Consider the following 25,538-nt stretch of genomic DNA (forward strand, 5'->3'; position numbering starts at 1 on the left):
GAATTTTCAATAGCTTATCATCGAACCTCAGTTATTAATCAACATATCTATATTTCATATACAGTAACTCCTCCGGATTTTTATTTTTCAATGTTTTCTTTTAGCAATATGTCAGTCATAAGTTCCTCTTCTCTTTTTTTTTTTTTTTACCTGCTGTTCCAGTATGCTGCTTGGGATTTGGCATTTCATATGATTCCATTCAGTTTCCTTGACCCTGATTTCTCCAAGAAGCAACTTCTTTTACTGTTATCTGATAAATATCTACATCCAAATGGTCAGGTAAGATTATTCATTTTCTCTTTTGTTAATTATTTTAAAACAATTAAAAAAATTTCCAAAGCAAAATCTACATGATTGAGTTTTTTAAGTAATCATGTTTTTGTTTAGTTTTGGGTGGTATTTTTCTACAACAAGCATCTAAAGTGCTCCCATATGAAAATTTAATAAAAGAGAAGAGTGAAGCAAGCATTGAAATGGTAAATATCTAGAAGGAAAAGGTATTTGGGCAAGACTCTTTGTGAAAGGTAGGTATGTGGAATTTGAGTGGATAAGTTAATTAAACAAACTACTGAAGATGAAAACAGAAAGAGAACTACATTTGAAATGTATTGTGTGAGTTTAAGACACTAGAAAAATACTTTGATATCAATCTACCTATATCATCATCATCGTTTAATGTCCGCTTTCCATGCTGGCATGGGTTGGACTGTTTGACATGGAGCTGGCTAGCAGGGAGCTGTCCAGACTCCAGTTGTCTGTTGTGGCATGGTTTCTACAGCTGGATGTCCTTCCTAATGTTACATGTGCAATCAAAATTGAGTTGGGTCTAAAAAAACAAATCCCCACATTCAGCTTTTTGTAAGAAATATTTCTTTAGTTTGACTAAATCATTCAAGGCAGTCCAATGACTGAAACAAGTAAAAAAATAAAAGAAAGGTACATATGGAAGGTATCCATAGTGTAAAAGGAGTGAGAGAGACAGACAGACAGGGTGAGATAGTGAAGTTATAGGAGGAAGGATGAGAACAGATATCAAAATACTAGATCTCAGTAGGTCAGCAGCTCATGCAAGATTATAAGTGGTAGCATGATTTACTTCAGTCTCCTCCAATCTATACCAGCATAAAAAAATAATCATTCAAATGAAAATGATCATTAAAGTGTTCATGTATTTTGGATGGTATAGTTACAACTCTCTCTCTGTCTCTCTCTCTCTCTCTCTCTCTCTCTGTCTCTCTCTCTATCTCTCTCTCTGTCTCTCTCTCTGTCTCTCTCTCTCTCTCTCTCTCTCTCTGTCTCTCTCTATCTCTCTCTCTCTCTCTCTCTCTCTCTCTCTCTCTCTTTCACACACACACACACACACACAAAACATGAAAATAGCTACAAGCATGCGACAACTACTAACCCATAGATGTGCTTTTCCCTTTCATTCTGCCTCTTCTGAAGCTATGACAGAACTTCTGCTCCTCTAAACTGTTGAACTAAATATGACCTAATGCGCTGGACATGACCCCCTCCATTCATCATTCCTACTGTGTCTCACCTCCCGGGTCCTGCACTGCACACTCTCCTTTCACTGTAGACACACAGACCTCAGAAGCTCCTTCCCTACTCGTGTTTTTATTTTTAGAAAACCTGAAGAAAGGTAAACTGAACTACACTCTTGTGATAAATAAATAAACAAACAAATAAACATACATAAATATGTACATACATATATACATTAGGGATACAACTTTTTTTGCAACTCCATAGTCTTGTATCATATTCTGATGATCTTTTGCTAGAGAGCAATGAAAATCAATGTTTTTTTTGTTTTTTTTTGTATTTGATCAAAAAAGTTCACCCATGACTAACTTTGAAATTTCTGTACTCGGTTGCATTTGGGTGGATTTCCAAAAACTAGAACCCTGGTTGAATAATAAACAAAAAAGGAAAAATATCCAAATTGTTTAATCCATAACTCTTAAAAGAACTGTATTCTGCATTCCAGAACAAAAAAAAAGAAGGTAAGTTATATAACATCAAATTAGTTAATAGTCAAGTTGTGGCAAGTCATTAGAGAGAATGAGATACAATGGCAGGTTCGCTTTGTTCTTGCATGTGGCATGTAGTTCTTGAATGACCTTAATTGCTCGCTCACAGCATTGACTGTTTCTGCTCATGTTTAGTTTTGATGGCTCTTGTTTCCTGTGATTTATCAAGTATTTCAAAACAGTCTTGTAGGGTAGTAAGGCTTATGATAGCTCTGCATAATCTTCAACTCTATACATTTGGTTACTGAACTAGTGGTCTGCCCAGTCATATGAGATGAACTGCCAGACTATCTACAATCTTTCTCTCACAGGTGGCATGAGGAAAAATGCAAGAAGGGCTAAGAGTGCTTGCGAATTCCATTTGGCATTACTAATGTTCAGAATTTTCTGAAACTTGATGAAAGATAGATCTCCATTTTCATGGAAGAACCTGAAGGCATGGGTTAAGTAGAACAAAAACTTCATATCATCTCTCCAGCCAGCTTGCTCTTCAATGACATGAGTTCCATTCTGGAAGGAACTTTGGAGTTCTTCATAAACTTGTCATGAGTTCTTTGACAAAAAATATTCAATGTTGGGTGAATTGCTTGTGCCTGCTAGCTCTTCATTCAAGACAACATGCAAGATTCTGTACAAGACACGGTGTTGACAGCTCATGACTTGTGGCTTGTCATAGCCTTTGCTCAAGAACATTCTTTGCAGTCTCACCATCATCCCACTCTTTCATCCTGTATTCACACTTGGCGTATCAGCAATAATTATTGAGATTATGCCCCACGAGTGAAATTCATCCAAAGTGCTTTTCAATCCTTCTGCAATGGTCTCAGCCTTGCCATCACACAGCTTCAGAGTAGTCAGCTTGATTTCACTTGTTTCATTCTTGATGACAACCGCTTGACATTCATTTCTGTCAATATGTTTACCATTGAAATGCAGGCTCCATTCTTGATTGCATAGCGTATCGATCAAGTGTTTCTTCATTTCACCAGCTTTCTTGAAGAGTGCATTGTAAATGCCTTGCTGACTAGGATCTGGGATATCAATGCCTTCCTCTAACAACTGTTTGCAGATTCTCACAGCTTTGTTGGTAGAGACATTTGTTCCAGTTACAAGTCTCATACCAATTGCAGATTTATTGTGCTTTTTTGTGGAGGAATAAGTGCCATCACTATCATTTTGATCAACTCTGTCATCTTCACTGTAATTGTACTCTTCAATTTCTTGTTCTTCAGAGTCACTGTCAGTATCCAGGATTGTTGGGTTTGATAATGAATGGGAGGCTTTAGCATCAGAGCATCTTCTCTTGGAAGGACAGATAGTGTGCTTGCTTGCAGCTTTGCCTGTAGAATAGCTTATTTGCCCTTGCTTTGGAATTGGATGGAGTACAGCTTTTTGTCATCAGCATTAAGCCAATCACCATGAATTTTGGTGATACAAACAGTTCTACTAATGGCTCAAACTTTCCTTTCTTGGCCCATTTGTCATACAAATGAAGCACATTTTTTAGCTTGGACCATATTGCTTGCTCAGAAATGATTTGGAAAATTCAGTTTATCTCTCCACAGTAGTGTCACCTCTCTTGATGATTCTGCCACTCTCTCTCCTTTCTGCCTTTAATTGATTTTCCAAGAAACTGGTAATGACCAACAATCTGCTCTTTGGGTGGCATTCGGCTTCTGCTGGCCAGTAAGGCTTCTACAGGCACATGACCTCTAGGTGAATGGGACTGGAACTGCACCAAATTTCTCTTCCATTTCTCCTTCTTCTGAACAACTTTGAAGCTTTTTCTTGAATGATATCTCACTAGCAGTCATGCAGAACGCACACTGAAACCGAAACAACAAGAGTGAAAGTGAAAGAAGAACTTATTTGCTTCATGACTAAGTATGATGACTCAGCAATACAGTCTAATCACCACTGAAGTTTTATAAATGCTAAGAATTTATTGAAAACCAAGAGCGCTATGCGACCTTACCCATATTCAAACAAGTGTTGCATAAGAATACAAATATGGATTCATGGGTGAACTTTTTTAAAGATAGCTCAAAAGTGAGTTCACTTTAGTTACTTATGCATAAAAGCTCATCTAAATATGATACAGGAAATTGTTTTTGGTGAAAGAAATTGAAAAGTTGTATCCCTTATAGACATAAATACATATTTGCATGTGTGCATTCATGCATTCATGCATGCTTACATGTGGTTGAAAAATACAAGAGAAAGAGGACATTTATGGATAAGGAGTTTGCAAATCCAGTACCCAAGATACACTTTCAGCTTCATACTTATTATTATTGGAGCAACAGAATGCATACTAACTCATCTGTAGCAAAGTATGGCTGAACTGTGGGTCTTGCTACAAATGATCACGATATCTGGAATTATAAAAATCTGCAAGACCTTCTTAAAATTTAATGGATGATGGTTAAAACATGACACGTTCCTTCACAACCTTGCTACCAAAGTTGGTGGCCAGTCAAAATTTATTCTAAATTAAAGAGAGAAAGAGAACAAATGAGCAAACATATATGCATGCATTCATGCATATACATACATACATATGTACATACATATATGTGTATGTACGCATGCACACACACTAGGAGAAACATTCTTTACTGTTTGTAACATAGTTGTTCGCTTTTTTCTGCAGCTTCCTGGTTGTGAATTTGACTTCAGTGATACAAACCCCCCTGTACATTGTTGGGCATGTCTCTCTGTTTACCACAATAGTGGTTCATATGATGTGAGCTTTCTAAAGAAATGTTTTCACCGATTATTATTGAATTACAACTGGTAAGTTTACAACTTTGTCACTAATTCTGTAAATTAAATACTAATTCGTTTTTCTTTACAATGTAGTGAATATAGGTGTAAGTAAACTCTAGCAGTTTATTAGTTTAAAACAAAAATTGCAGAGAGCTTTTGATCATTAACTTGTAAACAATGTCCTGTGTTCTTCCTAGTTTTTTTGTTTTTACACTTGTGTTTGTCTCTCATCACCTCTTGATAACCATAACTTAGTGGTTTGGTAAAAGAGAATGATAGAATAAGTACCAGGTTTTGAAAAAATACTGGGGTCAATTAGATAATGCCCTCGTATGGCCACAGTCTAATGACTAAAACAAGAAAAAAGATAAAAGGTAAAGAGAATAAAATAAACGATAATTCTATCACAGGCTGAAAGGTAGTCAAATAAATGCTGGTTGGAGGAGTGCTGAGAGTGGTCAAGACTGAAGATGAATTTAGAGGAATAGGGAAGAAAGACGGTGTTAGAATAACAGGAAGTAATTTTTGTTGGTGATATTTTGCTAAGTCTTAGGGAGAGCTTTCCTTTGAACATTATATCATAGCCCAAGCCCACAAGAACACTTAAACTCAATATCTTAAGCCAAGAAAAAATATTTTAATTTTACTGTTTACCTTGCTGCTTACAGTGATGTGTTTTAATTATCCATTGTACATAATTATAAGATGGACTGAATCAGTTTCTTTGACTGAAACCAGGACTCAATACGTATAACCACAAAATTGTAAAACCAACTAATCATTCACAAAAATTAAATACTTATTATCATAATGCTTTAACTTCCATCATTGTCATTATTACACTGTGTACCTTGGTTTTGAAATATGTACATCATATTGATGCATGTCTTAATATGCAACTGAAAGGGTTGGCAACAGGAAAGTATCTGGGCATAAAATGCTCTTTCAGAAAGAAAAAAAACATCCTACCCAAGCTGTCATGTAAAAATGAACATGAAATGATCATTGAAAATGATTATAATAGTATCTGTGGTTTGCGTGCTCTGCATAAGATGCAGCCTGATGTAAACTATGACATTACTTGTATCCTCTGCTATCTCTTAAATTATGACATTGGTTAGGACTCTGCTATGGTTGTTTAACAACCACTGTCTTATATTCAGCATTTATTATTTTCTGCTACGTTGTAATGGCTTACACAAATTTAGACAGACTGCTGGAATAATTGCTTTTTACTACTGGAGGGTTTTTTGTTTTCTTTTTTTAAATACTCCATCATGAAGTAGGGGTAAAATTTGCTGAAGATCATATAGAGTTGAGAGCCTTGTTTTGAGCTACATTACAGTGGTTGTAATATTAATGTTTGAACTTATCTTACAGTCATAAGTTGGATACTAACAGAGCACAAAATCTCTTGGTTGTTATTTAATGTGTCACATCTGAACAATGATTTTTTTACATTGGCACAAGACAACACATTTTTAGAGGTCTATTAGCTGACTGAAACTGGAGGTAGTGATTTGACTTCATTAGAGTATCAGACAGAATACTTATAGTAGTTGATTACAGCTTTTTATGTCCTGAGTCCAAATCCTGTCATGGTCATCTTTATCCTTTCCGGGTTGATACAATAAAGTACCAGTCAAGCATTGGAGTTAATTTCTATAATGTATTCTAGATGTGAATCAAATTGTAATTGCTGACTAATAGAAAGATAAAAAATAAAATCAACAATAATAGGTTGAACTCAGAGAGATAAGCCTGGATATTACTTGCTACTTGCTATTTCATTACTTTACCACCCTCTTTATTAATAATTATTATGAGAAATAGAAGACAAAATATTGTGAAATTTTCTTCTATGCTTTATTGCTAGGTGGACAAACACAAATAAAATTTATGGCCCTGGTCATCTATATTCTGGAGGTTTCTTGGGTATGGACAATATTTCGATATTCAACCGTTCCTCTGGAACACCACCTGGATATATCCTTGCTCAGGTAAGTTTTTTAAATGAATCCACCTTGTTTCTATTCTAGATATTTTTGTTATATAATTCTAAATAAATTTTGTTTTTAAAATCAAAACTGGAGTTTTTCTTTGTAGTATACTTCACTCATAATTGAGAAATTTCTATTCTCGATGAATTTGTCCATTTTATAGCCACTAACTGGTTTATGAAACCAATATGCTCTCCTTTTCTCTTTCACAACTACAACAACGATAATAATCATGAAATTATTGTGTATAGTGCTCAGGTGCACTACGACTTATCAAAGGTGCATGTATAGTATGTAGAATTATGTACAAATGTCAGGAAAGTGAACAGTGTATGAGTCATGATATACATGTGTGCATGCATAGATGTTATATTTCACATACATCTGCTCCATTAGACAGAATAAAACCTTGACTGCTAAATAAGTTTGAGTATGTTAACTGTGCCTCAAAATTCAAATAACTTCTTTGTGAATTTGAATAACTTGCTCATTTCCTACATAATATAAGCTTTATTTATATAAACGGAAGTAAAATGAAGATCTATGCTGTCAGCTTATCATTCTTGACTTCAAATCTACTGCAGTTGTTTTGTTGTATTATCGCATAGTATTTAATTATACATGTTTCTGTTCATTTTATCCATCGCTGATTTCAGTTGTTAAGCTATAAGTTCTTTTGTTTTGTTTTGTTTTTTCTGTGTATCATATCAATCCCAGTAATTATTTCAGTCTGGTACTGGTTTTGATTTTAATCAGTTTTGTTTTGACGAGTGTACCTGTAAGCACGAGGACATTATTCACATGTATATACACACATACATGCATACACAGGTATATATATACATACACACATATATACATATGTGTGTACATATAAATACAATGAACTCCTGCACTGTTTCTTTTTACCAAATTCCATTCACAAGGTATTGGTACAATGAATAGACATCAAATCATTTGAGTGTTACCTAAGTTAAATTGGTATCCTAACTAGAAGAAAATTTTGTTGGTCATATTTTCAGTTATTTCTTGTGAATGAAAGGAATTTTAGCAATAGTTATTTTTAAAATTTATTTACACTTATGCTTATTCTCAGGTTGTATTTTGTGTTACATCTTTTTGGTGAAAATTAACTTTCAACTTTACTTTTAAAAAAAACAATAATTTCAGTTATTATTTCTGAGATGCCTACCAAATATTTTGGTTAATCTCTTCTATAGGCTGATGCCACTGGATGGATGGCATTTTTCTGTGTGAAAATGTTTGAAATGGCTATTGAGATCATTAAAACTGACCCAGATTATGCTGATATAGCAACACAATTTTTTAGACATTTTTTACTTATAGCTGAAAATGGATCTCAAACTACTAACAAAGCTGGTAAGTTTATTTTCTTTAAAGTGTTGAATACTTATAGTTCTTTGAAGCCTCTAGATTTTTTGTGCATATAAACAAATTGGCTGCTTATTTGTCAGGGATTGGTCAAGTGATGTAGACACCTCTGACAGTTCAAAAATTGATAAAGGCTATTCATCATTTTTTTCAATCTATAGGGAAATAGTTAAATTTGTCAAATTTGTATATTTATTATGTAGGTTTACATATAATAATTAGCTTGTGGGACATTTTTGAGGCCATCAGAAACAAAGAGAGGGAGAGGGAGGGAGACATTTTATTTTCATTTTAGTTAGAACATATTTTCAAAAGTAAGAAAATAATTTACCATTTCATTTCATCTTTAAAAACCACTTATTGACATTTCTGCTGGAAGTTTTATGCTACCAGGGAAAGTTAACTTTCATCAGGATTGTTCATTAGTAATATTTATCCCCACTTAAACATGGATGTTCTATTAGAACAAACTATACTGTGATAGTTGCCATGAGAGAAACTCTCATATTGGCTTCTTGTTTATATAGCTAGTGGGGAGATAAATCTCTACTACCACCAGATCATGTGATTTCGACCTTGTTGATCTTGTCTAATAGAACATCCACTTTTAAGTGGGGATAGATATTACCTTTTGGTATTAATAATGCCTCTGTTGCTAATATATATTTTTTTACAAGCTAACCAGCCAATCGTGACACCAGTACCTGTTCTGGCACTGTCAATATATATATCAGTGGTGGGGATATGAATTGCAGTTGCGTCTTAGCAGTCAAGACCAAACAAGGTTGAAATTACATGATCTAGTGGTCTCAGTGTTGGAGATAGTGGGGATTTATCTCATCACTAGTGATATAAATGAGTCAAAAAGCCTGGTAACTACTGCAATATAGTTTATTCTCTAAGTGCTGATAAATATTACCTCCTGATATTAATACTGCCTCTGTCACTAATATATATTTGTTCATTGATAATCCTGAATCTAAAGAGCTGTTGATATGTATGTCATCTGTATCAGTAATTGCTCAGATTATGGGTTTACTAACAGACAGTCCTAATGAATCCCTATTTACCCTAGTGATTTGAAATTTGCAGTAGTGATGTCCAGTGAGTGATAATATATATAGTTTTATCATATAATTCAATTAGAGTGTTGAGCTGGCAGAATTGTTAGAGCTTCAGACAAAGAGCAGCGGAGTAATGAAATTTTTAGAGCAGCGAATAAAGATATTATTTGTTCTGGTTTTATGTTGTTGAGGTCCTCTGCAGCAACACTGGTGCTAATGTTGATTAACACTGGTGTTGTGATGAGATAGTATCTTGTTACCCATACTTTCAAGTACTGGCAACTGATAGGACTGATGGTAATGAGGATGTTTTTGTTTTCTTTTTGAAAGTCTAAGGAAGGGATGTTATGAACCACAGTGAATAACAATCCTTTAGGCGTCTGGAATCATACAAAGATTAAAGAACCCTGATTTAGAGGCTCCTTCTGAAAGCAATGGTGTTCCAGTCTTTGTTGTTGTATTATACTGTGACTGTGTGTGTGTGTGTGAGGAGGGTGCATGGTTTTTACAGCTTAATGCCCTTCCTATCACCAACCATTTTGCAGTACAGTATAGATATGAACTGGTTATTTTTTAATCATGCCATGTTAGTGTTTTGTATTTGTAGCATTAAGACTACTCTGTCTGTTGTAGTTGTAATACTTTCTCACTTTTCCAGGGTTTTGGCATGAGGACGATAAATTCTTCTATGATATGCTGCTTTCACAAGAATCTGACACAATCATTCCACTCTGCATACGATCACTAGTAGGCCTTGTTCCTTTGATTGCTACAACTGTCGTTGATGTTTCATCAATAAGGATTAATAATCCTGAGCTTTTTGCTGTCCTGAGAGATGCTGCTTCCAACAGTAGCAAGGTACAAATTATTATTATTGTTGTTATCTATGTTACAAACGGTATTACTATAACAGATATTACTATTAATCTTATCATTATACATATACTAAATTAACAACCTACACTATTAATAGCAACATTAAGTTGTTGTTGCTTATTCCCAGGTCATTTCTGATAGAGCAGACCTGTGATAAACAGTATTCCACTCTTCCCAGAAAACTACAGCTTCTACACTCTTCATTTTGACCTCTTTTATCAGACACCAGAAAACCAATTTGGTAATCTAAAACTTCAAATGCTTAAAGACAGGATGCAAACACAAACATACTCCTAAAACTTATAGGGTCTAAAAGAATCTTTGTACTTGCCAACACCTACAAATCCTGTGCCAACAATGCCGAATTCTCAGTTTCTCTAATCTGATTAAAATCATAACAATTCTGAAGCTCAACAAAGGTACAAATGGAGTAACATTATATACCCATCACCCTCTTATGCACACCATCAGGTGTGGCTGTGTGGTAAGAAGCTTGCTTTCCACCTACATGGTTCTGGGTTCAGTTTCACTGCATGGCACCTTGGACGAGTATCTTCTTCTATAGCCTCAGGCTGACCAAAGCCTTATGAGTAGGGTTGGTAGATGGAAACTGAAGGAAGCCTATCATGTGTGTGTGTCTTTATGTCTTGTGTTTGTCCCCACACCACTACTTGACAGGGATCTTATCTTTGTGGCTGGTGACTTCAATAGACATGCTGGACAACATGCAGGGGGCTTCCATGGCATACATGGAGTCTATGATTTTGGTTTCCACAATGAGGAGGAAACCAGGCTGCTGGAGTTCTGCAGTGCAAATGATCTTATGGTTTACAATACTAACTTCAGGAAACCTGCCATTCACCTACTCACCTACCGATCTGGTAAACACACTAGTCAAATTGACTACATCCTCTCCAGAAAAAGGGAAAGATGGCTGCTTATAAATGCCAAAACCATCCCAGGCAAAGAATGTACCCCACAGCATAGACTAATAGTTAGCAACTTCAGGACCAGGGCTAAATGGATGTCCAGAAGACGACCAGCATGGAGGAGAAGGGTCTGGAAGCTTAAAGATCCTGCAAATGGACAGAGATTTAGAGACATATTACTCAAAGCTTTTGACGAAATAGATGGGGATATAGCATCACATGATGTAGAAGACAACTGGAAGTTTCTATGGGACAACTTGCTGAGGGCCACTGACCAGATCTGTGGATGGTGCAAAGTCCCCTCTTGACCCAAGGTAACGTGGTGGTGGAACAATGTTGTTGACAGGGCCATTAGGGAAAAGAAACAGGACTGGAAGAATGGTGGTAGCAGGGAATTGTATCAGATTGCCAGAAGAGAAGCTAGGAGACAGGTTTATTTAGCCAGAGGGGAAGCAGATAAGAAAAAATTTGCCAATGTTCTGCACCGTGAGGACCAAAGACTTGAGGTATTTCATATTGCAAGACAGTGTGTGAGGGAGAATCATGATGTTGTAAGAGAGAAATGTGTTCGCATGGATGATGGTTCGCTTTCATTAAACGAGGCTGCAAAGAGAGAGGTTTGGAGATGCCACTATGAAAGGTTGCTAATAAAGGGAATTAATGAGAGAAAGAGAGTCTGACGAATGCCGGTCCAACAGAGGGACCAGCTATCCAAATTGACAGTACCTTGGTAGATAAAGCAATTAAGAGTATGAAGACAGGGAAAGCCCCTAGCCCATCAGGAATCACCACAGAGATGCTCAAAATATCTGACGGTGTCAGCTATAGCCTAGTCACCCATATAGTTAACCAGGTGATACACGAAGGAGTCATACCCAATGACTGGTGTAGCAGCACCATAGTCAACTGCTACAAAGGTAAAGGTGACACTTTAGATACAAATAATTGCAGAGGTATCAAATTGTTGAATCAGGTAATGAAGGTCAAGGAGAGGGTAATAGCCCAACTAATTAGGGAGAGAATCAGTCTAGATGAGATGCAATTTGGGCTCATGCAAGGGAAAAGCACCTCTGATGCTATATTTCTGGTAAGACAGCTGCAGGAGAAATACCTAGCCAAAGATAAACCTCTGTACCTGGCTTTTGTTGACATGGAGAAAGCCTTTGACAGGGTCCCCTGATCCCTTATCTAGTGGTCAATGAGAAAACTAGGGATAGATGAATGTTTAGTGACAGCTGTACAAGGCATGTACAGAGATGCTCTCAGTTAGGTGAGTGTTGGCAACGAGTACAATGAAGAATTCCGGTTAGGGGTAGGGGTCCACCAAGGATCAGTCCTCAGCCCCATCTGATTCATCATAGTCCTCCTGGCAATAACAGAGGAATTCAAGACAGAATGCCCCTGGGAGCTGCTCTATGCTGATGACCTTGCTCTAATTGCTGAGTCACTATCAGAACTAGAGGAAAAGTTTCAGGTGTGGAAGTAAGAATTAGGATCAAAGGGCCTTAGAGTCAACTTAGCTAAAACCAAAGTCTTAATAAGTAAGAAGGCAGACAAATCACAAATCCCTTCAGGTAGATGACCCTGCTCGATCTTTAGAAAAGGCATAGGTAGAAACTCCATAAGATGTACCTGGTGTACGCTATGGACACATAAGAGGTGCAGCAATATCAAAGAAGGCTAACTAGGAAGATAGTTTTTGTATGTGGCAAATGCTCAGGTGCTATAAACAATGAAAATGTGCAGAGAACAGCTTCTGTCACATTCCAGGGAGAAAAACTAGAAGTAGTTGATAGCTTCCGTTACCTAGGTGACCAAGTTTGTAGTGGGGTAGATGCTCTGAGAGTGTAGCTGCTAGAATAAGAATAGCTTGGGCAAAGTTCAGAGAGCTCCTACCACTGCTGGTGACAAAGGGCCTCTCGCTCAGAGTAAAAGGTATACTGTATGACACGTGTGTACAAACAGCCATGCTACATGGCAGTGAAACATGGGCTGTGACTGCTGAGGATATGCATAAGCTTGAAGGAATGAAGCCAGTATGCTCCGCTGGATGTGTAATGTCAGTGTGCATACTCGACAGAATGTAAGCGCCCTGAGAGAAAAGTTGGATTTAAGAAGCATCAGATGTGGTGTGCAAGATAGATGACTGCGCAGATATGGTCATGTGTTGGAAATGAATGAGGACAGCTGTGTGAAAAAGTGTCACACCCTAGCAGTTGAGGGATCCTGTGGAAGAGGTAGACCCAGGAAGACCTGGGATGAGGTGGTGAAGCATGACCTTTGAACATTGGGCCTTACCGAGGCAATGACTAGTGACCGAGACCTTTGGAGATATGCTGTGCTTGAGAAGACCCAACAAGCCAAGTGAGACCATAGCCCATAGCCTATGCCAGTGGGTGTAACCAGCCCACATATGAGTACCCCTCATTCATTGGACAATAAACTCTGCTTGCGAAGACCTATTGAGGCAAGTGAAATCAAATCAAAATCACTGACGTGGCCTATGACAGTACCACTTGATTGGCACTTGTGCCAGTGGAACGTTAAAAGCACATCTGAGTGTGATCATCGCCAGGGCCATGGATCCAAACTAAGAGCGCGTTCTGCCTCATCTTCGAAACACCTAGTTTAGAATAGAGGCAGCTGATGAAGGAAAAGTTCCATAAGTGGCTTGTTTGTTTTCCTATGTGTTCATTCTGTTGTCCATAAAAAAAGTTCGTTTTTTTTGCTTTGTTTATGTTCTTGTTCCATTTTTGTCCACGTTTTTTGACGTCCTGTACCCGGATATGCATCTATATATACATGTAGATGTAGGTATGTAAATATATGTATGTATATATGCATATTCTCACATATCATTTGTAATATATATATATATACATACACACATATATACATATCGATATATATATATATAATTGTTAAACAGGGCATCAAACATTATGGTAAAGCAAACATCTCAAGTCATATACGATATTATTACAGGAAGGAATTTAAAATCTTACAGCTCTTTCTGGTATATCCCCAAGTATGGGATATTCTGTCATCAGAGACAAATTGGGGAAAAAAGATATAGAAAATGAGAATGGTATATCTCAATAAGATGACAACATAGAGTGAGGGAGTAAAAGAATAAGGAGATGGAAAGAGAGAATAAAAAAGAAGCAAAGAAGTTCATAGTTCAACTTTCCGAAGTTATAGAAATTAAATCCTGCATAGATCCATGAGCGTAAGTCTTTAGGTGCAATCCTGTGTATATCCATGTGGGTTAAAGTCCTGATATAGTAGACACCCCAAGAAAATGACAAGAGCATATCAACTTTCAATAACAGAATGGTAGCAGAGGTGGCTATTAAGTGGGAAAAGTAAAGAAAAGAAATAGAAAGAGAGTTGAATAGAGTGAGGTAGGGATTGGCTATAGGATAAAGTAATGTGTATATGTGTATGGTGTCTAAGAATTGTGTATGGGGTGGGATGGGTAGCTGAGAAGATAAGAGAGAGGATGAGGAGGTAGAGGAAGATAGGGTAAAAAAAAAAATAGAGTGAAATGAAAGGAATTTAAAGAGAGTGGTAGATGTCTGGTAGTTTCAAAGATTTAAGTTGTGGGGGAGGAAATTTGGTAGTAATTGCTTGTGTCTGTCCAGGCTAAGGTCAGTGGCTGTAGAGTTATTTTTAGCAATGGGGATGTGTAGTTGAAAAAGGATGAGCTAGTTGAATATTAAACTATATATGCATGGGAGTTAGTTAGTTGTTTATAGTAGGGGTTTTTTGGGGGTTAAGGTTTAAACTAAATTTCGGATAAATTAAAGAATTAATATTTAGCTCATAGTGTGATGAGGTACAGTAGATCGATATGAGGTAAGATATATGATAGAAATCAGAATTATAGAGATTTAGAAGGGTATGCATTAATGATCATATACATATCTCCCTTAAATCACACAAAGTAAACGGAATTTAAAAAATCTAATTACTGCACTGGAAAGTTCACATCGAGAAAATTCCATTGATGTAAAAATTTTTACGAAAAAGTAGAAAATGTGGATTACTATAAACTTTTGAAAAGGCTTCACAATGACACACAACTTCAGCTTTATATATTAAGATAAATAAGCTGGTTATATTATTTGCAACTTATGTGCTTGTTATACACAAAATATTTAAACAATTTTGTATACAATTCCTAATAATATTTAGTCACAAAAGTATAATAGGAGTTTTTAGACATTGAATGGTTTTGAGAATCCCACCCACTGAGTAAAATAGCAATGAAAGGGGTCCATTGGGACAAAATGGTTGAGAACCATTGATCTAGACAAACATAAAAATCATAGACACCAGAAATAGCTATGGCATGATTAGCTTCACTAGCCTAAAACAGAAACAATCAGAGCTGAGGAACACCAACTTTCATAGTCTAACTAAGTCCATTTTGTCTACTTCCACTGTAACCACCACCAGAATTTCTAAGCATATAGAAATTGACTTGATAGTAGTGAGAGTGCAATATGTCCAAGCTATCAACACTGCAGCACCTCATACATTTCGTCACTATGTGTCAGAGCAAGCCATATTGTCCTCAGCTAGGTAGACGCATGGTATAATGGCATAACTAAGACGTGTGGTTCATGCCTGGTAGTTTGATCAACTTTCTACATACAATAGGACTGCTTGATCAGAGCTGACCTGTGGCTACACAACTACAGCTGCATCTACACTACCTCTATTGGATACACCAATCACTACACTTCATACAGCCTTTAAATGGTCACTTACCCTGAGAGAAACAGTAGCCAAATCTCCCTTTAAAAAAAGTAATGTGATGGTCATGCTTTTAGTCATAAATCTGTTCTGTTAAGTCTGGTCTAGGACAAAACAACAATAACAACCACTACCACCACTGCCATCTTACTACACTGCATTGATCAATTGATATATGTCTCATCTTTTACCACTACCGTTGCCTACTACTAGAAAGTCTTTACATAGTCATTCAACTTCTAGTAATAGCAGCTAAATTACCCTTACATCATATTTTTACCAACTTAAAAAGGATGAGTACATTAGATAATATAATTCTATGTCTGAATAAAAGGTGGTATGGTCACAGTTGGAATGGTCTGCTATATCAAGACTGACCCAGGGTAAGACACCAATAACTACTACCTCTTCATCATTCCACTAATGCATGCAGTTACAATTACATACAATACCACTGCATCTTGCCAACCCAGGTTGTTACCACTATACACTACAAGTACATCAACATGAGTCAATGAAGGAAATATTGTGATGTCACTGAACTTGCTAGAGATAGTAGCCAAATCTCACCATCTTCAATAAAACAAAGGGAGAAATTCAGTAATGTAATCTGAGCTAAAAAAGAGAAAAAACAGGTTGGTCACAACTGGAATACTTTTGATCACATGTCTCTTTGATTATGCTTGACCTGGAGTTAAGCCATAACAACAGCTGTTAAACCCTTTCGTTATTATATTTATTTTGAGATGCTCTGTGTTTCTTTCAATTACTTTAAATATAACAAAGAATTTAGTAAAATAACTTAGTTATCATTCAGCTAGTGTTAGGAACATAAATTGTGACTAAGGTTTGGTGGAAGATTTTAATTCAAAACTTATGAAAACAAGACATTTGTACTCAGAGCCAGAGCCGGTTTCAACTAGATTGGTAATGAAAGGGTTAATATTTCAATTATCTCCAGATATTTGTTTCATTCAAAGTCTATGACTGCAACTGCTTCATTGTTTTATTTTCTTTCTTTTAGGTGCAAATGGACAAAAACAAGCTATTTATATCATTTGTTTCTACAGAACAGCTCCAACATATTCTGGGTTACCTATTCAGTGAGACAGAATTCTTGTCTCCCTTTGGAATTAGATCTCTTTCAAAGGTTTGTTGTTACTTTTCTTTTACATCCTATTTATAAAATAGAATCTTCAAAGTTTAAATTAAACAAACTATAGGTGCAGGAGTGGCTGTGTGGTAAGTAGCTTGCTTACCAACCACATGGTTCTGGGTTCAGTCCCATTGCGTGGCATCTTGGGCAAATGTCTTCTACTATAGCCTCGGGCCGATCAAAGCCTTGTGAGTGGATTTGGTAGACGGAAACTGAAAGAAGTCCGTCGTATATATGTATATATATATATGTGTGTGTCTGTGTTTGTCCCCCTAGTATTGCTTGACAAACGATGCTGGTGTGTTTATGTCTCCGTAACTTAGCGGTTTGGCAAAAGAGACCGATAGAATAAGTACTAGGCTTACAAAGAATAAGTCCCGGGGTCGATTTGCTCGACTAAAGGCGGTGCTCCAGCATGGCCGCAGTCAAATGACTGAAGCAAGTAAAAGAGTAAAAGAGTAAACTGCCTGTGCTTGCATGCATGTATTTGCGTGTGTGGATGTGTGCATGTTTTTGCTTGTATATTTATATAGCTTGGTTGTGCTGCTTGCACAGATTCCCATGACTCCCTGTTGCTACCCAGCTCTACTATTCATATTTGAATTGGAAGCTTGAGTTACAACGAGTCTTTCATCAGCTGATTACACAACAATGGATGTGTTGCGGTTACTCTCTTGATAGACCTTAGTGATCCTGACTGTTGACCTTCTAGGATTCCTCTGCTCGACATCAATGTAGGAAGCACTGTTGGCTCAGTTGAGCTCTTCCACTGCCATATCCCTGGCAGGGTGGCTGAATGGTTGCTATGCCTTGCCAAAGGGCAACCCATAACTATGCAGGGCACAGTCATCACTCCTTGAGTTATTTTCAAAATACCCACATACCTATATGCTTATGTAAGTGCCTGGTAAAATTATCATCATCATCATCATTTAATGTCCATTGTCCATGCTGGCATGGGTTGGATGATTTGGCCAGAGCTGGAGTGCTGCACCAGACACCAGTCTGATTTGTCAGGGTTTCTTCAGCTGGATGCCCTTCCTAATATCAACCACTTTATGGAGTGTGCTGGGTGCTTTTATGTGGCACTGCATGGGTGTATGCAGTGCCACAGTGTTATATAGCACCGCACAGGCACTTTTAAGAAACAAAAATCAGAAACATGGGACACAATAAGGTACATCACTCTTGAAATGCAAAGTTAACTCTGGCGATATCTGAATTCAAAATGGGTGGTGGAATTACTCTGATGTCTGGCTTAACACCACCACCTGTCTCTCTTCTGGTTTTAGCAGATTCAAATCTGTTGCAAGCATTCAAATCATGTCCTCAATCTGCAAACTTCTTCCCCTCCTCTCACCCAGTCTTGGAGAACCTAAAAAAGGTCATATGTTCTGCCCTTCTTCTTCTGGCTAAAACATAAAAAAATGAAAACAAAGAAAAATTTAGTTAAATAATTCAAGGCATTTTGTTTACGTCAGGGATTTTCAAACTTTTTGACTTGCGGGCCCCTTTATATTTCAGGCTTTACCTTATAAACACTTATGAAATTTATACATAAATATTTGCTTAAAATAACATATATTTTTACATTTATTTATTTAACAGTATTTAACAAATAGGTTTATTGTCAATTAAAAGATTTCAATTAAAAAACATATCTAAAATCAAATTGCCCATAAAAAGTATTTGCTGTCCACAGACCCCCTGTCATGTCCTTGCGGACCACAGTTTGAAAACCCCTGGTTTACGTCACTCCACTGCCTTTTGGTTTTTGTGAGCAGCGGCACCAGTGGTTGTAGATTTCCAACAAGTCAGTCACTGAATCACTGTATTTTTTAATAGTAAGAATGGCAAGAGAGTATCTATGCAATGCAGAAGGAACAAATACTGCCAAGTATTTTTGTTTTTTCTGTTTTTTTTTAAAGCTTAGTACTTATACTATTGGTCTCTTTTACTGAACCACTAAGTTATAGGGACATAAACAAACCAATGCCAGTTGTCAACTGGTGGCAGGGTGGGGGGCAAAGTCGAAAACACAAGCACACACACACACATATTTACATATAAATGTATATATGACAGGTTTCTTTCAGTTTCCTTCTACCAAATCCACTCACAAGGCTTTAGTCGGCTTGAGATTATAGAAGACATTTGCCCAAGGTGTCATGCAGTGTGACTGAACCTGGAATCATGTGGTTGGGAAACAAACTTCTTATCACAGAGCCATGCCTGTTCCTATAACCATTTTTTTATTTTCTGCTTTCTGAATGCTAAGTACATCTCTGATTGGAAGTTTCATGATTCTGGAATGCATAATGTAGCATTGATATTTTTTTACACATTCTTCCTTGTTACTGAGTGACTGTGTTGTTCACTCACTGGTTGTCACAGAAACAAAGTTTTCTTTCTGGCTTCGCCATTTTTTTTTTTGTTTTGTTTTTTGGTGGGGTTGTTATGTTTTTTTGGCGGGGTTGTTGTGTTTTTCTTTAACCCTTTAGCATTTAAACCAGCCATATCAAACCAAAATATTCTACCTGCTTTATGTTCAAACAGGCCAGATCTGGCCTCTCACACTTACCTTACAATATCATTCTAAAAATAAACTACCACATCATCAAAATCTTGAAGCTATGGGATTAATACATGAGTAATTCAAAACAATTTGAATAAATAAAGAATATGTTTAATAGAATAATCTGAACCCTAAAGATTATTAGTGGAAATCCAGAGGAGCAATATCTGGTGAAATGGAGGGCGGGGTAACACATCCCAGCCGAGTTGCAGCAATTTTTGTCTGGTTCCCAAAGAAACGTGCGGTCTTGCATTATTATGTTGGAAAACAACACCCTTCCTGTTGGCCAATTCTGGATGTTTCTCTTGAATTGCTGTTTTTAACTCATCCAGTTGTGTGCAGTATTTCTCAGAATTAATTGTCTGGTTACTTGGGAGAAGCTCATAGTACAGAATTCCTTTCCAGTCCCACCAGACACAAAGCAAAACTTTTTTAGGCTGAAGACCCACTTTTGGGGTGGCTAAGGGTGGCTCATGTTGCTTACTCCAGGATCGCTTTCTCTAAACATTTTGGTAGATAATCCATTTCTCATCCCCTGTCACAATATGCTTTAAAAAAGATGCCTTTTCATTCCGTTTATAAAGTGAATCACAGATGGAAATGCGATCCAAAAGGTTCTTCTCCCTCAACTCATGTAGTACCCAAACATGTAGCGATTTGTGTACCCAAGCTTTACCAGGTGCTCATGAATGACGGATTTTGATAGGTTGAGGCTTTCTGCCAATTCTCGGGTTGTGCAATGAGGGTTATTCTCAATTAATAACTTAATTTGGTCATCATTTGTAGTGGATGGTCTGCCTGATCGATCTTTATCAAAAAGGCTACAATCTTCAACTCAAAACCTCGCGAACCACTTCCATACAGTTTTTTTCGGATAAAGAAACATCACCGTAAACTGTGCATATTTCTTTGGTTGCTTTACGGAAAAAGAAAAGCATCAAGTACCGAAAATGAACTTTCTTATCTTCCATTTTAAAGGGTTTCAGAATTAACACAGGTTATAGGAACATAAACCTTCTTCCACGAAAAGATAGCTTAAACTGTGCTCTAAATGGCGGTGTAGTCAAATCCTATTTTATGGACTCAACCATGTTCTAAAATAAGTCGAAAGGTAAGCTGCTATAAATCGGCACAAACTTTCTGGACAACCCAATAATAATAATAATAATAATAATACTTTCTAATTTTTGGCACAAGGCAAGCAATTTTGAGGAGTGAGCGCTAGTTGTTTATACTGATCCTACTGCTTGACTGGTACTTATTTCCTCAATCCCAAAAGGAAGAAAAGCAAAGTTGACCCTGACAGAATTTGAACTCAAAGACAGACAAAATGCTTAGCAGCATTTCGCCCAGCATGCTAATGATTCTGCCAGCTTGCTACCTAAATAATTGTAATAATAATAATCCTTTCTACTGAAGGCCTGAAATCTTGTGGGAGGGGACTAGTTGATCATGTAAAACCCAGTGTTTCACTGGTACTTAATTTATCCACCCTGAAAGGATGAAAGGCAAAGTCAACCTTGGCAGAATTTGAACCCAACATAGCAACTGGTGAATTACCGCTAAGCATTTCATCCAGCATGCTAACAATTCTACAGCTCGCCAATAATAATAATAATAATAATCCTTTATATTGAAGGCACAAGGCTCGAAATTTGTGGGGAGGGGACTAGTCAAGTACATTGACCCCAGTGTTTCACTGGTACCTAATTTATCAACCTCAAAAGGTTGAAAAGCATAGTTGACCTCAGTGGAATTTAAACTCAGAAACTAGCTTCAGGTGAAATACCACGAAGCATTTTGCCCGACATTCTACCAGCTTGCCAATAATAATAATAGTAACAACAATAATAATAATCTCTTAACATCCGTTTCCCATGCTAGCATGGGTTGAATGATTTGACCAGAGCTGGTAAGCTAGAGAGCTGCAGCAAGTTCTAGTCTGACAGTTTTGGTTTCTATAGCTGGATGTCCTTCCTAATGCCAATCACTTTACAGTGTGTGTTGAGTGTTTTTAATGTGACACTGGCACAAATCCTTTTTACATGGCATTGACACATAACTCTTGCAGGCCAATTCTCTTCACCAGGGGGAGTGACCTTAACACTTCTGCTGTGGAGGACAGGTCTTTTTGAGTACAGCAAGGTGCCAGCTATCCTGTTCCTTTGTCATCTCATGTGAGAGGGTCAGTGTCTGGAGGTCATCCTTCAGTACTTCATCCCATGTCTTCCTAAGTCTTCCTCTTCCACATGTTCCATCCACTATAAAAATAAGTATTATTATAGCTCTTTCTAATTTTGGCACCAGACCATTAGTTTTGAGGTGAGCATACAGTCAATTACATAATCCCTAGTAGTTAATGGGTACTTTATTCTATCAATCCTGAAAGTATGAAAGATATCAAGCCATACTTGAATGGCATATCCAGTAAATTCACCGTCATCAATTGACCACAGGGAAAGTTCACCGTCAAGTTTACTGTCATCAATTCACCACAGCGAAAGTTCACCGTCATCAATTCACCACACTGAAAGTTCACCGTCAAGTTCACTGTCATCAATTCACCACAGGGAAAGTTCACCGTCAAGTTCACTGTCATCAATTCACCACAGGGAAAGTTCACCACAGGGAAAGTTCACCACAGGGAAAGTTCACCACAGGGAAAGTTCACCACAGGGAAAGTTCACCACAGGGAAAGTTCACCACAGGGAAAGTTCACCACAGGGAAAGTTCACCGTAAAGTTCACCGTCATCAATTCACCACAGGGAAAGTTCACCGTCAAGTTCGCCATCATCAATTCACCATAGAAAAGTTCACCATCATCAATTCACTGCAGGAAAAGTTCACAGTCATCAATTCACCGTTTTTTTTTTGGGGGGGGGGGGGGGGTTCCAATAAAATAGATTTAAATTATTAATGGTGACATTCTATGGATATACTTTCTCAGTAAACTTCCCTCACAGTGAACTTTCTTAGCAGTGAATTGAATGATACTTATTTTATTGACTTCAGAAAAATGAAAGGCAAAGTTGACCTCAACAGGATTTGAACTTCTGTGATCATGATGACAATGACGATGACGATTTAGGTATGAGGCCAATAATTTTGAGGGAAGGGGTTAGTTGATATCATCTAGCCAAGTAGTAATTTATTTTAACAGTCCTGGAGGAATGACAGGCAAAGCTTGACTTCTGTAGGGTTTCAACTCAATAATAAACAGTATAATTTTTCAGGAGTATATGTGTGACTTGAAAGATTGAAGATACATTTCTCACTTCTTTTCAGCAGAGATTTATGTGGGCTTTTTATTTTTATTTTTTTTAGTACCATGAAGAAAATCCTTACAGAGCCCCAGTAGAGTTGGGGTGGAGTCAAAGTAGTTTCCATGATGTTGATGAACAATGTCATTGTAAAGAGAGAGAGGAAGCAAAAGAGAGAGAGAAACAAAGACGGAGAGAAGAAAGAGAGAGAGAAGAGAGAGAGAGAGAAGAAAGAGAGAGAGAAGAAAGAGAGAGACAAAAAAGAGAGAGAGAAGAAAGAGAGAGAGAAGAAAAAGAGAGGGCAGAAAGAGAGAGAGAAGAAAGACGGAGAGAAAAGAGAGAGAGAAAAAAGAGAGAGAAAGAAGAAAGAATGAGAGAAAAGAGAGAGAGAAAAAAGCGTGAGAGAGAAGAAAGAATAAGAGAAAAGAAAGAGAAGAAAAAAAGAGAGCGAGAAGAAAGAGAGAGAGAGAGAAAAGAGAGAGAGAAAGAAAATGAAAAAGAGGAAGAAAAGGAAAAAGAGGAAGAAAAGGAAAAAGAGGAAGAGGAAGAAAGTGAGAAACGTAGTGAAGAAGAAATTGAGAAACGTAGTGAGGAAGAAATTGAGAAACGTAGTGAGGAAGAAAGTGAGAAACGTAGTGAGGAAGAAATTGAGAAACGTAGTGAGGAAGAAAGTGAGAAACGTAGTGAGGAAGAAATTGAGAAACGTAGTGAGGAAGAAATTGAGAAAGAGAGTGAGGAAGAAGAAGAAGAAGAAGAAGAAACCGAAGAAGAGGAGGAAGAGGAGAGTGAAGATGAGAAGTCATCTATAATTATTATGGCAGCTTCTGAACAGAGTGAAATCGATCAAGAGGAAACTTCTACGAATCTTGAAAGTAGCATTCAAATGGATGATAAAAACAAAAAAGAAGAAGAAGAAGAGGATAGTGATGATGATATACCTGTTAAGAGAGCTAACAACAAAGTAATAAGATATTCTCCAGGAGAATCACCTACTAATATGTTTGGTGGCAACAGCAACTGGAGAGGTCCTATCTGGTTATGTAGTAAGTACTATGCTTAACACTTTTTTTTATTTCTGTTGAAATACAATGCTTATCATCATCATCATCATCATTTTAATGTCTACTTTCTATACTTGCATGGGTTGGAGGAAGTTTTACTGTGGCTGGTTTTCTGCAGCTGGATCCTCTCCTTACCTGTTTCCAAACAAGGTAATATTTCCCCATGGCCAGACATTTTCACAGAATACTGAAAATGAATGACATTCATTTACATTATGCAAAGGCAAGGAGACCCAAAGAAACACTCACTCATGCACACATACGTACGTACATTCATACATAACTAAATACACACACACACACACACACACACACATACACACACATACACACACAGAAGCTTTCTTTTCAATTTCATTATCATCACCATTTAACGTTCGCCTTCCATGCTGGCATGGGTTGGATGGCTTGACAGGAGCCTGCACCAAACTTCTGTGTCTGTTTTGGCAGGGTTTTTACAACTGGATATCCTTCCTAACACCAACTACCCAGCAGAGTGGACTGAGTGCTTTTTACATGGCACAAGCACAAACAAGGTCAGTTTTGATAGTTTTGACAGCTGGAAGCCCTTCTGAACACCAACCACTTTACAGTGTAGCATTTCCAAAGATGGACTCAGGTAAAGTTGGTATCAAAAGGGTTAAACATTTGACTTAGATAATGCTAGAATGCTAATGGTATTTGGTATGTCAATGTATTCCTTACATAGATGCTAATTTGACTACCTGCATGATTTCAGTAAGCATTTTCTTTCTACCAAAAACTAACTGCCACTAAGATTTATAGTATGGATAGATTTCAACAAATAGCGTTATTATGAATTCAATCAGTCAGAATTTTAATAGGTTAATTAGTTGTGTATGTGACAGAGCATTGGTGTATATAGAGAGAAGTTGGGCATAAAAGGAATTAGATGCAGTGTACAAGAGTGCTTACTGCATTGGTTTTGTCATGTAATGCACATGGATGAAGATAGTTGCATAAAGATGTGCTGATCACTTAAAGTGGAAGAAAGTTGTGGAAGAAGGAGACCTAGGAAAACATGGAAAAAAAGAAGTATGGAAGGCTGATCTCAAAATGCTGAACCTTACAAAGGAGATGACAGAGGACAAAGATATGTGGCACATTGCTGTACTCAAGAAGACCCACCCACCACAACAGAAAAGTATTAGTGTGGGTGATGGTCCCACATAAAAAGCACACACACACACACACACACATATATATATTCTGTATATATCATATGTATACAAGTGAGTGGACAAACAAAAGAAGAGTACTCAACCAATTTATTGGGAGTTACATGTATGGATCAAAACAGTTTGATTTAAATTCGTTGGACTCTTGAGTTTCAAGCATGATGCTAGTCATCAGCCAAATGGCCGATGACTAGCATCACACTTAAAACTCAAGAGTACCAGCCAATTTGAATCAAACTGTTTTGATCTATATCATATATATATCATTCATGTTTGTGTGAGCCGGGGAAAATAGATATTAAAACCATGATGGTGATGATGATTTTATATTTATACTCACACACACACACACATATGTAAAACAAAAGAAATATAAGCAGGAAATTCATCATCATCATCATCATCGTCGTTTAACGTCCGCTTTCCATGCTAGCATGGGTTGGACGATTTGACTGAGGA

The 25,538-nt window shown here is 37.2% G+C and overlaps 1 protein-coding gene across 3 annotated transcripts in view; it reads left to right on the forward strand.

Annotated features, from left to right (window-relative positions):
* The window catches only part of LOC106875347 (uncharacterized), a 74,420-nt gene that overhangs the window by 43,857 nt on the left and 5,025 nt on the right, over window positions 1-25,538 (forward strand). For all 3 annotated transcript variants that reach the window (XM_089354946.1, XM_089354927.1, XM_089354938.1), the window contains 7 exons: window positions 163-279; window positions 4,690-4,832; window positions 6,682-6,805; window positions 8,026-8,185; window positions 9,920-10,119; window positions 16,852-16,977; window positions 22,884-23,862. In XM_089354946.1, the coding sequence (XP_089211072.1) occupies window positions 163-279; window positions 4,690-4,832; window positions 6,682-6,805; window positions 8,026-8,185; window positions 9,920-10,119; window positions 16,852-16,977; window positions 22,884-23,862 (1,849 nt within the window). The remainder of the gene's footprint in view (window positions 1-162; window positions 280-4,689; window positions 4,833-6,681; window positions 6,806-8,025; window positions 8,186-9,919; window positions 10,120-16,851; window positions 16,978-22,883; window positions 23,863-25,538) is intronic.

The sequence above is a fragment of the Octopus bimaculoides genome, chromosome 1 (assembly GCF_046866305.1).
Source record: "Octopus bimaculoides isolate indiv1 chromosome 1, ASM4686630v1, whole genome shotgun sequence".
In the NCBI taxonomy this organism is placed as follows: Eukaryota; Metazoa; Mollusca; class Cephalopoda; order Octopoda; family Octopodidae; genus Octopus; species Octopus bimaculoides.